This window comes from Myripristis murdjan, chromosome 10 (assembly GCF_902150065.1).
Source record: "Myripristis murdjan chromosome 10, fMyrMur1.1, whole genome shotgun sequence".
Taxonomy (NCBI): Eukaryota; Metazoa; Chordata; class Actinopteri; order Holocentriformes; family Holocentridae; genus Myripristis; species Myripristis murdjan.
The window spans coordinates 18449787-18463748 of record NC_043989.1 but is presented as its reverse complement, the minus strand read 5'-3'; the positions used below and the strand labels follow the sequence as shown (position 1 = coordinate 18463748).

The 13962-nt window shown below is 41.9% G+C and overlaps 1 protein-coding gene across 1 annotated transcript; it reads right to left on the bottom strand.

The window, feature by feature from the left end:
- Positions 1-5764: 5764 nt before the first annotated feature.
- On the bottom strand, positions 5765-9563 carry dusp1 (dual specificity phosphatase 1). Its single transcript, XM_030061539.1, has 4 exons — positions 8875-9563; positions 8224-8369; positions 7867-8086; positions 5765-7125 (listed from the first exon to the last, which is right to left on the bottom strand). The coding sequence occupies exons 1-4, from the start codon at positions 9281-9283 to the stop codon at positions 6770-6772; spliced, it is 1131 nt and encodes a 376-aa protein (XP_029917399.1). The 5' UTR covers positions 9284-9563; the 3' UTR covers positions 5765-6769.
- Between the last annotated feature and the right edge of the window lie 4399 nt (positions 9564-13962).

Here is a 13962-nt window from a genome sequence, read left to right as displayed (position 1 = left end):
TATGTCCTAGATAAATTTCATCAGTTTGACACTGGTGGCTTGTATAAAGTGGATAAACTACAGATTTATGCCTGCCCAAAGAGTTAAAAAGGTACAATCCATTCAGCAAATAACCTGAGTGTAGGTGGGTTTACCTTCCTCTTTATCTTCATTGTCTTCATTCTTCTGCTGAACTAATTTATGTGACATAAATAATCAACTGTCTCCCCAAAGCTGATTTGAATGATGCACTAAGAGTGAAACCCTATGCTGTGTATAGAGGCCATAAAGGTTATCACAGCATTTGGAGCAAGATTCATGTCTATTAGTAGCTTCTACCAGTGGTTTTCAAAGTGAGGCCTGGGCCCCCCCTCCAAGGGTCCTATAGGGGTTTCCAGGGGGTCCTCAGCAACATAAGGGATAGTTATGGCAGCATGAGGGATAGGTAAATGTTACTTAATGTTGTTTTCACTAGAAGTGGAAAAAAAATAAAAAATAAAAAAAAAATCACAGTCATTAATCCTAATCAGTGATTTTGGGTTGTTGTCAGATTTCTTAAATGCTTGACATAAACCAGAATTTCCAGAACATGGGTCCAGAACCAATCCATTCTTCCATTCAGAATTCATTCATTCATCAAACTTATGCTATCCATGTTCTGGGTTCAGAGCATGAATACGTTTGAAACCCCCTGGTTTATACCATTATTGACATTTTGGTATGGTGCTACAATATCCAGTTCAAAAAGAAAATGATTAAACATTAACTGTAACCGTTTGCATTTGCCTAGAAATAGAAATGAATTGCACAGTTGGCCACATTTTTCTCTAAAATGCTGATTGTGTCCCCTCTATCAGCAAAGTTATTTATTAACATCAACAGTTTAAAGTCAACAGTTTGAATGGAGAGTCGCTCGGCTGCAACCAATAGTAGTGCAGCCTATACATTTTACAGTGCTCAGCAATTTTCATTTACATTGGACTAAAGCTGCATGGGCTTTTTTTAAATTGGATGGTTGCTGGGAAAATACACTCAGGTCAGGTCAATCTAACCTCCCCTCGTCCCAGTAACGAAAAACATGCCTGGGTTTGATGGCAGTGGAGGACTGCAGCGAGGGAATTGTTGACTTTCACTCCCACACAAGTCGTTTTGCAACCTCTTAAATGTCACCACAGAATTGGCTTGACTGCTCATATTTCTCCAGTAAGTTTCTCACTCTGCTCACATAAGCTGAGGAGAGAGAGCTCACATTGTGAGCTCTCTCTGCTCAAACTGCACGTCCAAGGTTGATAAGCTGAGGAGGAAGTTCTCCTTGCAGGCTCCAGAGGGCGCTCACACCTAATGAACATGGAGGTTTAATTTGCTTTGAAGTGCAGCATCTCTTAGTGTATTATAGCTGCATGAAAACCCAAGTTGTCTCTTTTGTGTTCACATCTGTTTTTCACCCCATTGTTCCATAAGAGTTTATGTACAAAGTTAAAAGTCTAATGACCATTTCATAATGTCTTTGCCTATTTCCACACACCTTACAACTTCTGTCTTTGTCTTTTCCCCCCTTTTTTCTCTCTTTCTACCATCTCACACACAAGCACATCTCTCTGGAAGCCTTTGATTTATGTTTGCTCATATATTTTTTTCCAGGGTGTGACATCATCTGCCCTGAAAGCAGTCAGTATAGAAGAGCGGATGCCAGACATTCCTTGAATACTCCGCACAGGATCTCGTTTCTGCCTGTGAACACGACCTGTTACCCCCGGTGAGTGGAAAAATACAGGCTTTGTTCAGTGTCCGGACAGTGGATGAAGCCTCTGGGAGGGCCCATAAGTCTAGAAATATCTCTTGTGTGTGTGTGTGTTTTTTTTTTTTTTTTTTTTTTTTTTTGGTTATGGCTGATTAAGTTCACTGCACTTTTTTTCACAATCATTTCAACTTTGCACAACAGTACTTAAGGGCAGAAGGTTAAAACACACAATGGATTACTTTCCGCACATTCACTTCCACATTGCTGACCCGTTTTATCCGGATTGGTAGAACAAGCACCTTGAAAAATTAGAATTACACAACAGCTTTAGAGTTGCCCTGCACTGTGAAACAGATTTGCCAGCAGCATCCACCTTTTAGAACCAGTTTCGCTGCACTTCCCCCATCTTTTGACATTCCAGACAGATCTGCTAGGGGAAGGGAGCCCTGCTGGCAAGGAAAAGCCACTTGACTGACTCTGTACGTAATGTCCTGACATTCCTTGAGCTATACAGGAGACTATGTGGTTATCACTCCATAGATCTGGGCTTACCTCAGCTCCTGTCACGCTAATGCTGCTTATCTGGCTGCTTTTTCAGGGTTTTCACCAGATCTCAGGCTCTGAAAATGGGTGGCTGAATAGGCATATGGCGTCTTATCAGCAGTGAGAATGTCAGTAAAAAAATGCATGGCAGCCTTACACACAAATCATGTTTCACGTCATATGTGTGTGTGTCTAGAGTTGATGAAAAGGTTAACGCACAGATGCAATGCTGCAATGTTTTAGATAGGGGAAGTAACGCAGGCCATCGTCTCGTCATAATCCTCTTACAGAGTTCCTGCAGGTGAGTATTCTGCCATGACATCAATGTGTGGGCTAAAGCCTCTATCAGAGCATTATGTGTGTGAATGTGTGTGCGCGCGCATGTGTGTGAGTGTGTTTGTGTGTTAGTCCAGCATTTAGGTAGGATGAGATGTAAGATTTGTAGTCGGTGGCTAAACTAGGCCACCACCAGTGATCACACAGGCAATCACAGTCGCACTTGGCTCAGGAGCTGGTGAGTGCTTCAGTGTTCAGCACACATATGCATCAAGAGAGTGGGTTTGGTGTTAAAATGCATGAATATTGGGCTAAAACAAGATTGTGTTACCCCCCACCCATCGGATCCAAACTGGAGGAGGATGTGTTTTGTGATGTAAACGGGGTGGAAGACGGGTTATTTTAGTCTCTTCCTGTCATTAATACCAGTGTCTGATGCATTACACAACCATTGTTCCCCAAGGACGAGGATAGTTAAAGTGACTTTTAGGTTGAGTCAGGATCCTAAATAAAACACGTTAAACAACAAGTTTCACACCAGCCTGGTCTGTTCAATCTATGTAACACAACTTTACACTTAAAAATTATGTGTGGTGCATTTGTCAACATTCAGTTTTGCATGCAAGTGATATGCCAATCTTTCCCATCTTGAAAGTCCACAGAGGCAGGCGGGGTGGTGGACATTGCATTTCCTGAGTTTGATTTTTTCCATTAAGCAAGACTGGTGTTTGCTTTTAATGTTAGTTTTTAATGAGTACTTACCCTCTACTTATTTGTACTTTTTGTACTTTTTGTACCTTTTGTATATTGCTTTGCAGATTGTATATAGTCGTTCATTGTATATAGGAATGTCATATATTCTTTCTATTTTATCTTTATTTCTATCTTATTTTCTTTTATTTTTTTATTATTATTACCGTTATTATTATTATTTGTATTTTTATTTTTATTTTATTTTATTTTTTACTTGCACAGTGCCGGAGTTGTTGCAATTACATTTCACTGCTGCTGTACCTGTACATTCATGCATGTGACAAATAAACCTTGAATCTTGAATCTTGAATCTAGTTAGTAAGCTGATGGTTACGTATTAGCTAATGCCCTAACCTTAGCCATAACCTTTTTCTAACCCCAACCATGTAGTTTTGGTGGCTGACGTGACCGGGTTGTTGAAACTGGCTGATGAATGCACTGAGATTAATGTTGTTGATGCAATTTCATCAGTGGGAACTTTTGATAAAATACAGGATATAAAAAGCACCAGATTCAATCAGAAAGTAACTACAAATAAATTAATTGTTATTGTGAAGTTAATTATCACAGCTGCAAGTTTGGAAGTCCAGCTGTAGGATGTAGCCTCATCCTGATAAGTACCTGGACATCGTCTCACACCACACACAGATTGTCTCACACACACACACTTCAAATTAAAATGCTTTCATGTCCCTGACTTGGTAATTGACTGAGGGTTTTTTTCTCTTTCCAGAGCACCCTTGGCTGATCATAAAAGAAGGCTAACGACTTTCTCTCTCTTTCACACACACATAGACACACACACACTCACACACACTCCTGCCAGCCTCCCTCCTGACAACAGGAAATCTAAAGACACAAAGACGAGTGGGTGGGGTGGGGGGTGGGGAGCACATATGTCACTGAAATCACAGCTTGTCTGGGTGCTGGTGAGGTAATGAATGAACCTTTATCACAGGCGGATTGTCACTGGTCATGTTTACTTCCAGAGTCGAAGATTTACACTGCTCTCAGATACAGGGTGGAGTTGCAGTTTTTGTAATGACCTACCATGTTGCAGGGTACATTTACTCACAATGTAGATTTTGGGGGATAAGTCTAATTTTTGAATGTTTGTGGCAGTAAATTTATTTTAAACTTTAAAAATTTTAACTTTGCTGATTTCACTGAATGGAGACAGAAGGCCTCGGGGCATGCATCATCAGCCACAGGGAACTTTTTTTCTCACACACCACCACCAAGGGTCACAGCCAATGTTTTGGCTAATTTGCAACCCAAACATATTTTTTTCCCTTTCACGGCCGGCTCCATCCCCACCTCTCATTGGTGTGTGAGGCAGGGGACACAAGGCCAGTGCTTGACTGGGTGCTGAATGCTCTTTAGTTGTCACACTTTTCCCAAACGCCTTGCAGCTGCTCCTATTGTGGCCGTGGAGGGAGGGCTCCTTGGCTGATTCTTTAGGCCTCCTGCTGCTGCCCCGACCCCACAGAGAGGGAGTGTGGTCCATACAATGGCAGACGCCATGACGTCATGTGTCCTATGTGGGCAAGATCCTGATGCATTCTCAGATATGGGACGGGATTCCATCGCATGAAACCAGATGGAGATGAGGAAGTTCACAAAGAAACCTATGACACAACAGCCTTTTTCTTTTCACTTTTGTTGAATAACATAATCAAAGTTTTTCTCTCTTTTTAGTCTTCATACATATGGCAGAGGACAGGATAATACTTGTACATCTGTACAATAATGCATGCCAGTGCAACAGCTCTGCCATAAATTTTAACTTTATAGAGTTTATGTTCAGTTTTTGTTGACATTTCCAAGAATATGTAAAATTTAATCATATGTTTATTATTGAGGTTGTAGTTTGCAGAGGTCTGTGTACTGGACTAGATTATATTGAGAGGTGTTTCTAATTTTTTGTCCTCCCTATTTATATACATGAGGGGGGACAGAATAGTAGAAACACCCAATCTTTCAAAGTGTCAATAAAATGCAGTTCAGTACAACAGCACCACTAACTATGAGCTCAGTGCCAAACAGAATTGAATGAATGCCTATATTACTGTGGCAAAAAGAAAACTTGAGCATTATAGGCATCATAAAAGTATTTTTTATGGCAAAACAGTTGGATTGAATGGTTTACATAATTAAGTGAACACAGGAGTGTACAGGAATGTGTGTAGTGTTTAAAGGAATAGGTATTAACCCAGGTTTTATCTAAGATACGATAAAAGACTGCCCTACAAATTCTTCTAAGACCCAATTGCTTTATATTTGTACTGATATTGAATTGGTCTGTTCATGTTGCTAAATCTCTGTACACTATTTCACTTTTTTTCTTTCACAGTAAACTGTGTAAGAACTGTGTTAAATTTATAAATCATTTACTTGGAAGTTATTTGGCATTATTGCCATTACTTTTGTTTAAGTGATGGTGACAAATGAGACAAAAGAAATTATCTCCAACATAGTACAAAAGCCAGATGGAATTTATTCAGTGGTATCAAAACATTTAACAAACATATGCAAAAATAGATATGATAAAGAAATATATTACTTTAGTTCAATAAATATGTCAGAATGCAGTCACTGAGGACTATGTGGCCCCATTTTAGCAGTCTGGGGGCTCTGTCTTTGTCTCAGCGCTGCAGTACACAGTACAGAAACATGAGGTATTTAATGGTTGGTTTCCCCAATGTGTCAGGATCGTCAGGATGATCGTCATGATGATCGTCATGATGATCGTCATGATGTTTTGAAAGGCAGGTATTTGCATTTGAATTGGCAACCCACTCCACTTTCAAACTGAAAATGAAAACTTGTGCCACAGGGAAGGAGATACATTCATTGTTCGTCAAATGGAGGAGTGACTTCCATGCTTGCGTCTAAGGTTTGGCAATAAAATTATATATACTGCTTCCTTTGACCAGCTCAGAAAGCAAAATGAACAACTCAAAGGAGAAATCAACATTCCCAAGACAACTGCAAGCCCTCCCCATTTTGTTGTAAAAAAAAAAAAAAAAAGATTTTGATTATCAAAAGCTGTCGCCTTCATGACTTCAGTAAAAAAAAAAAAAAAAAGTCCTTTCAATAACGATTTTTGAAATACTTCTAACTTCCTCTACAGGAACAACGTTAGCTATGTTTTTCAGCCATTTCCCATGACATCTAGGAGTGTGGGTGACATTCACATTTGTGCAGGAGCTTAAACATCAATACTGCCAGATGGTAGCAATCAGAACTCCACTTGAAATGATGGGGGCAACCTGCAGTTACAGTCCAGAGAACTGGGCGGCAGTCCACAAACTTGTCAATATGACCATCCCCAAGCAATGACACCCCTTTTGTCCAGTGATACCAGTATCACCATATAACGGAGCTGAATTAAGGGACTCTTTGCATGTAGCGCTCTGTGTTTGAGTCACTAATGAATTACAAGTCCAAACAATGTCCATGCTGCTCCATCCTTCCTCAGCAGCTCGGGGAGGTGGTGATGGGACTGTGGAGGAAGGAGAGCTGCCCCGCCGAGGTGTGTACAGGGATTGAGACGGGGAAGTTGAAGACGGTGCTGCTCTTGCCGATGGCCGGACTTCCCGCCTCTGAAGAGCAGGTGGACGAAGCCAACACCTGGGACTCGAACTGGAGGAGCTGGCCCATGAAGCTGAAGTTGGGCGAGATGATGCTGCGGCGCTGCTTGACGAACTCGAAGGCCTCGTCCAGCTTCACACGATTGGTACGCATGAGGTAGGCGAGGCAAATGGTGGCAGAGCGGGAGATGCCGGCTTGACAGTGCACAAACACACGGCCTCCTTTATTCCTCACTGAGTCTAAAGAGGGAGAGAGAATAGAGAGCGCTATTAGCACAGTGTAAACGTCTTACAAGGTGATGAGATGTTTTAGCACAGAATCAAGTTTAACACACACACACGCAGCTGTCACAGGAAAGCACCAAACACAAATGTTCTCGCAACACTTTCAGTTGCTATTCAAATGCAACGGTGCTCCTAACGGTTCTATCTCATTAAGACACAGGAAGAGCAGTTAATAGGAGTGCAGGGTGTGAGCTTGTGGGGGCTGTTCCCCAAGGAGGCAGCCTGAATGGACAAAGCAGGGGTGAGAGTCCCCTGCTGAGGGTATTGATCTGGGAGGAAGGCCGGCAGTGAGTGTGGAGAAACCGCCTTTTGTTTAGCAGGAACAAAGAGTGGCGTGGAGGGAGCTATTCAGGCCCAGCCAGCCGATCCACTACAAAAGTAGATTGGGGGGCTGCTGCCTTGCGATTCACCATGAAAAGAGGGCATGTCTTTTTCCTGGGGATGAGAGGCGATGATGTAACCACCATTGTGGGGGAGAAGGGGGCCTGTACCGAGCCAGCTGGTCGGTTTTGGAGGGAACTTTTTAAAATTTAAATCCAAGAGTCACTGAATGCATGAGGTGAAAGAGGGGGGGCTGGGAGGTTGGAGGTTGGGTGCTGCGTGGTTTGGGCGCAGTTGTAACAGCTGTTGTTGGTGCTCATATTTGGCGGCTGAGGCAGTGCAAAGGGACTCAAAATAGTGGTTATATGTACTCACCAATAAACTCAATTGCCTCGTTGAACCAGGAGCTGATATCGGCTTTGTGGTTGTCCTCGACAGGGATGCTCTTGTAAAGGAAGGAGTCCTCAAAGTGGTTGGGACAGTTGGCAGAGACGTTGATTAGCGCAGTGATGCCCAGCATGTCCAGCATGTCCTTTCTGGAGGCATGGTAAGCACTGCCAAGGTACAGGAAGGGCAAGATCTCCACTGGACCCCCCTAGAGACAGACAGAGAGAGAAATAAACAATCATAGTTAGGCAAAATTGGACTTAAAAAATAAAACCGGAAGTGAGAAAATACTTCATATCTGTTTCTCAGCTTTAAACATCTATGTTTATTTTGTCAGACACAAACCTGATCATATAGGGGGGTACTGCATGGACTGCAGCCAGGGTCTGCGCTCCCAGGATGGCTGGCGCTCAGGGGCAAACTGAGTCCTTGCGGAGGGGAGGGTTTGGTGCACATCTCTGGATACTCTGATGAAAATGTCTCAAAGCCGCCTGAGAAAGGGAAAAGAGCCGGCGGGGTTAGATCACAGGACAACAAAGAGAGTCTTCTACATTTAAATGCGCGTTTCCAAAAATGTGACAAGCGCTCATCGTGCTATTTTAGCGCAATGTTTACGGGACACCAGCTGGTGCAGTGACAGCTGTAATCCACATTTGTTGGCCCGTTGTTAGGATACAGTGAAAAGTGTGGGGGGGGTCATGGGCCTCTTATACAGTGGTTCTTAATGTGCATGGGTGTCCAGGGGGTCCCACATACAAAACGAGGAATACTTTAACGACAGTTCACTTTATTTTATTTTGATACAAATTATAACAGTTACAGAATGTATAAATGTCTAATGTAATCCTAAATTTAATTTCACCGCTACAATCTCTACATGGTTTGTAGACAGTTCCGATCATTATAGGTCGCCGGGGCTTAATCTGATCAAACTGGGATATGCAAGGTCTAAAGTGCGCCTGAAAACATTTGAGGACCTCTGAATAATCCCCTTACCTTTGAGAATAAACACACCAGCGCCACAGGGGTCGCGACACAAGGCTGTAACTGCGAGCATCAGAGTCCCGTCTTTCTTCACTTGGCTAAAGTCCAAACTCCGGTCATCTAGGAACACCACGGACTGGTACTCCCCGGACAGGAGCCGGTTCCTGGTGTCCTCGTTTGGGACGATGTGCTCGAGCCCCAGCCCCCCTCTGGCTCGCCTGCGCACTATGGTGCTGAAGCGCACGTTAGTGGAGCCGGGTATGTGGGACGAGTTGAAGGAGAAAAAGGAGCGGCAGTCCAGCACCAGGCAGCCCGGGTCGTCGCCCTCCAACAAACCACGGAGGGACGCGCAGTCGATGCTGGGGACCTCCATAATGACCATAGTAGGACGGCGGGATAAAAGTAATAGCTCCAAATACATAAAGCTGTGCAGCAGGAAAGCAGAAACGTTGGTTGTGGTGAAAAAAATTAAATAAAAATAAAATAATTCTCCAAAAGTTACAAAGTAATCTCTGAAGCGGTGTGTTCTTTTGTTCTGACTAGACCCGTTCGTGTAGAGTTTTTTTGTCCCCAAAGTCCACGCTCAAACTAAACAAAATATTAATGTAAAAAAGTTTTAATAATAAACAGGTCCGTTCTTCTTGTGTATCCGGTAGTTGTTCTTCACAGGATGTACTTTACTTTACACTGGGTTGTTCAAAGTTGCCTTCTGCCACTGAGGTGTTTGAAAAGCTCTTTTATACGGCCTGTGGTTGTGAATGAGAAACCGCTGACGTCAGGCGCCCGCCTCTCTTGGCTTCCTGCCAGGGGCGCAGACGTCATTTTGCCGTTGAGCCAGGCAGGCTGGGCCCGCCCTGTGGGAGAGGAGCTGCAGGCAGAGAGGGGGCAGGAAGGAGGCATATGTAGGGCATATTCAGTACGGGCATACTTCCGTGCCATGAGGGTTATCAGCCCAAACCCGGCCTTAAAACAAGCAAAAGAGAAACAAACGCCAATCCATGAGCTCATCTTAATAAGGGCGAATCTGACTTTCAGTTTTATTATTATTTTTCCCATAAAAACTCAACACCCACATATTTATGATCTTTTATTTTGTCAAAGAAATTTTTAGGCTCAATATTTAAAGTGCATGTCTGTGTCATGTCTGTTATTCTCAGCCCAGAGAGAAACTTTTAATTCCTAACTCACACGTTAGTGGTTAAATTTTGAAGTTGTAAATGAGCACCACACCTGTTTATGTGTGTCAACGCCCTTGTGAGTTTATTACCAACTTTAGATAAATAGGCCTGGCCCTGAGCCATATCAGCACTGTGAGTAGACAAACAAGTCTTCTGTCAGCTCTTGTCATTTCCAAAACATTGTTGCTGACACATCACATGTTGATTAACACTGGAAGATCTGCTTTGTGACTGGACTGAAAAATATTCCTGTTTCATAATAAAGTGTTTAAGAATTATCTAATAATATCAGATAATTGTAAATTCTAATACACTACAATCATGTGAACCATTAAACAACCCAGTTTCAGATAATTGTATAAGGAATCACTAATTATTTTCAAAAATTTTAAAATAGGTTACATTAAAAAAAAAAAAAAAATGAAATGGTCACACTAGAAGACAACAGACTATGATTTTTGTCTGCATCTATGTTGTCATTATTGTGTCATTACACTGTCGTCTAAAATTTTAAAAATTTAAGTTTTCCTACATACTGTGTGTACGTCAGCAAATAAGGAATTTGTCAAATTTTCCATGATGTTGTTGTTTAATTAGATTTTTATTTTGCCTCTTCAACTGAGAGTTGACAAATAACAAGATAATAAGTAAATATCTGCCACGGGGGGCCATAAAAGTTTATTCTTTGTTTTTATTAGTCAGAGGTACATAATGTTCAATGCCCCGCGAGTAAAGGCCAACCATAAAAGTTAATCACTGTATAGAAATCTGAAGTCCAGTAAATTTCCACATGCTGGAAACAAAACACTGCTCGTAGAGGAAGACAGCAGCAGATGGAGATCTCTCGACAAATCCCCGTTATCGTCAGTCTTGACTTAACTGAAGCAGAGGGATAAGGTTGCTCTCCATAATGATAACTGATTAGAGAAAATAAATAAAGGGTAGTTAGGCTTCTGTCATATTGAGAGTCCCTTTTCAGCTGTCATCTGCGGCTTGCTGACTCAGAACGGGCACCACTGCTATCTCAAGGAAGTAGGAGGATCAGTTATTGACGGGCAACAGAAGCCTGATGACTGCAGGGTGTGTGTTTGTGTTTGTATTTGTGTGTGTCTTTCTGAAAACCACAAACCAAAAATGTGTCAGAGTTGGTTTGTTAGGGTCTTTACAAAGCAGGCTTGTAAACAGGTAGTGTTGCCACGTTCTAATTTTATTGTCACATTATGAAAAAAAAACCCACCATTGTGAAACTAAATGTTTACATTATTCAGGGTGCCGTCACGTTACTGCACAAGATTAGAAGCTTGTGCCTTGCTTGAAAAGATGGTGTTGACATAGGGCATGACATCATTCTCACGTTGCTGTAACTTGAGTAAGTGTGGTGCTTATGTCTGGGGAATACACATCCATACTGTTTTGGCATCTGCCTTACTTTGGGAAAGAGAAAATCAATGTGTGAAGTGATAAAAAAAAAAAAAGGAAAGAGAGAGAGACGGAGGGGAGAGAGGGGAGGGGGGCTCAAAGGACAGAAACTAAAGTGATCACGGCAGCTTGCAAAAACTCTCCAGCCGGTTTGACCTCACACTGCTGTGCGATGAGTCAGAGCAGGAATGTTACACACTGAAGGGGGGGAGGAGGGTCAAACAAGACTCAGCTCTGAAAACAATCTGTACCCAAACATTTCGTTCTCACTGTAAATGTGTCTTTCCCCCAAGTGATGCTGCAATGAGCCTTCGTACGTGCATGGATGAAGGAAAAATAGACACCTGATGATGATGAGTGGGTTCACAAGGACAGAGTGTACAGCAGAGGTACGATCAAATTACAGCAATTGTGTATTTCCCTTAGTGGAGATCTTCATTTTTTGGCCGGTTTGCCCTCATTGTGTTCATACACAGTCACTGTCATTGATTTCTGTGGTGATTTTGTTACTTTGACTTGGAAACATACTCCAAAAAAAACTAGAGCAACACAACCCACAAAGTGTATTTTTCAAGTGTTTAATGTTGGGCTATTAAAGAATAAGCTCTTTGTTCACTTGTTTGCTATTTTGGCAGTAATGAACAGCATGAATTGGCCTTTAAGATGAGCATAAGGACTGAAAATGGTGATATAAAGACATGCATTTGTGTAAAATCCCAGTTGTTCCCTTAAAAATGTGATATTTATCAGTGATTTCCCCACAGGAGTTGGAATACAAGCTCGCGTGTGTGTGTGTCTTATCATGTGAGTAAGACATTTTGAAATTACGGGAGCTGAAAATAGAGAGTGAGTCTCCTCTCTGTTTTTGATTCCCATAATTATGGTCCGTAACTTGCTCTCGGCCAGAAAGGGAAGTAAAACAGAAGATGACGGAGAGGCATTTCCTGTGTTACGACCCTGTTGTCACTTGCTGTCATCTCTGCCTGTTTACTGTCATAATCACCCCGGGCAACAGCTGAACCATCACTGGGAAAACACAGGGCCTATCCAGCTCTAGCCGCGCTACAAAAGCTTAATCTCTGCCAAAAATGTTTCATTTTCATTTACATGTGAGCGTGGAGAGACCACAAAACTTGCGTTGCTATGGGGAAAACCTTAAGGAGTCAATGTTTTCTTGGTCGGATAATTATAAATGTTTCTTAGCACATCACAGTATGATGTACGGCTGTCACGGTCCGCAATGGAGAAGTGGGTCTGTTGTTGCAGTTTCACTGTGATGTGACCAAAACACCTTGGGGTGCCACACATCTGTGTTCTGAAGCTGTGTATTTGGCATTGCTGTCACCTTTCTTTTAAAACCCCTAACACAGTCAGATAAACACCGAGGTGACTGGAGCTCCTCAGCCTATAGCTATGTAAACTCTTACCTTTGACCTCTCTTTCAATCTAGCTGGTGTATATTTACATTTGCAGACTCCAGCTCAGATCCATAATGATATAATACACTTGCACATCCTGTTTGCTAATAAACTCAGTATTGAAACACTGATACTATCTGCAGGAAGAGATGGAAAATCTTATTTTTTCACTGTTCCACTGATTCCCTTTTGACTTTTTTATTTTTATTCATTTATTTATTATAGTGGCTTGGTTTGGGGCTCTGACTGCACACAACAACAACAGGCTCAACAGGTTGGTCAGTATACCACAGCTAAAGTTATTGGTGTCCTGCAGTCCGACTCACTGACATCAATACAAGAGATATTGTGAGTAAAGACCGTTGTTGATCTTTCTGATCATACTTTGATATTTTGTTTCCAGGGAGACGGTGCAGGACCCCAGCAGTCAGACTCAACAGGACAAAGGCTTCTTTTGAATCTGCTTCAATTAATTTTATCACCCTGCAGTCAACAGGACTGAGATTATTTTAAGTTTCATTTACTGACCTGTGGCCTGTGAGGTGGCTTTTTTTTAAGGTGCTTTAATGTCTCTTTGGTGTATTTTCATGGTCGTCTACATCTCCTGTTGTGTGTCTTTTAACCTGACTTCACAACAAATGTCCTGATCGAATTATGTGTTAACCATTTTAGGACATTTCATGAAGAACCATGATGGGGAGGTGTTTGAGAAATGTCGATTGTGAGTTACAGACAAATTTCCTTAGTGACTTTTCTTTTTTTCCCCTTTCCTTTCCTTTCCTTTCCTTTCCTTTCCTTTCCTTTCCTTTCCTTTCTTTCTTTTTTGTTTCTTTCTTTCCTCTTATTTGCTTCACACATCAGCCGATTTGCCTCCTTGGTGCACATTTTTCCAGCTCAGATCGCTCAGTACCTCTGATGTGGGTAAGTCCTTAAAGACCAGTTTCATTCCTGATTTATACTGAAAGAGATCATTTAAAGTTGGAAAGGTAATATGAGCTCAATAACATCAACATATTATGGAGATTTATAAAATTAAAATTAAAAGGCCAATCAGAATGACCTCCTGAACATGATAATTCCCTATG

Excerpts from the sequence above, each read along its gene's own strand:
- dusp1 (XM_030061539.1), bottom strand. The coding sequence starts at position 9,283 with ATGTATTTGGAGCTATTACTTTTATCCCGCCGTCCTACTATGGTCATT. Across the intron at positions 8,370-8,874 it reads TGGTGTGTTTATTCTCAAAG|GCGGCTTTGAGACATTTTCA; the intron begins GTAAGGGGATTA and ends TCCCTTTCTCAG. Across the intron at positions 7,126-7,866 it reads CGAGGCAATTGAGTTTATTG|ACTCAGTGAGGAATAAAGGA; the intron begins GTGAGTACATAT and ends CTCCCTCTTTAG.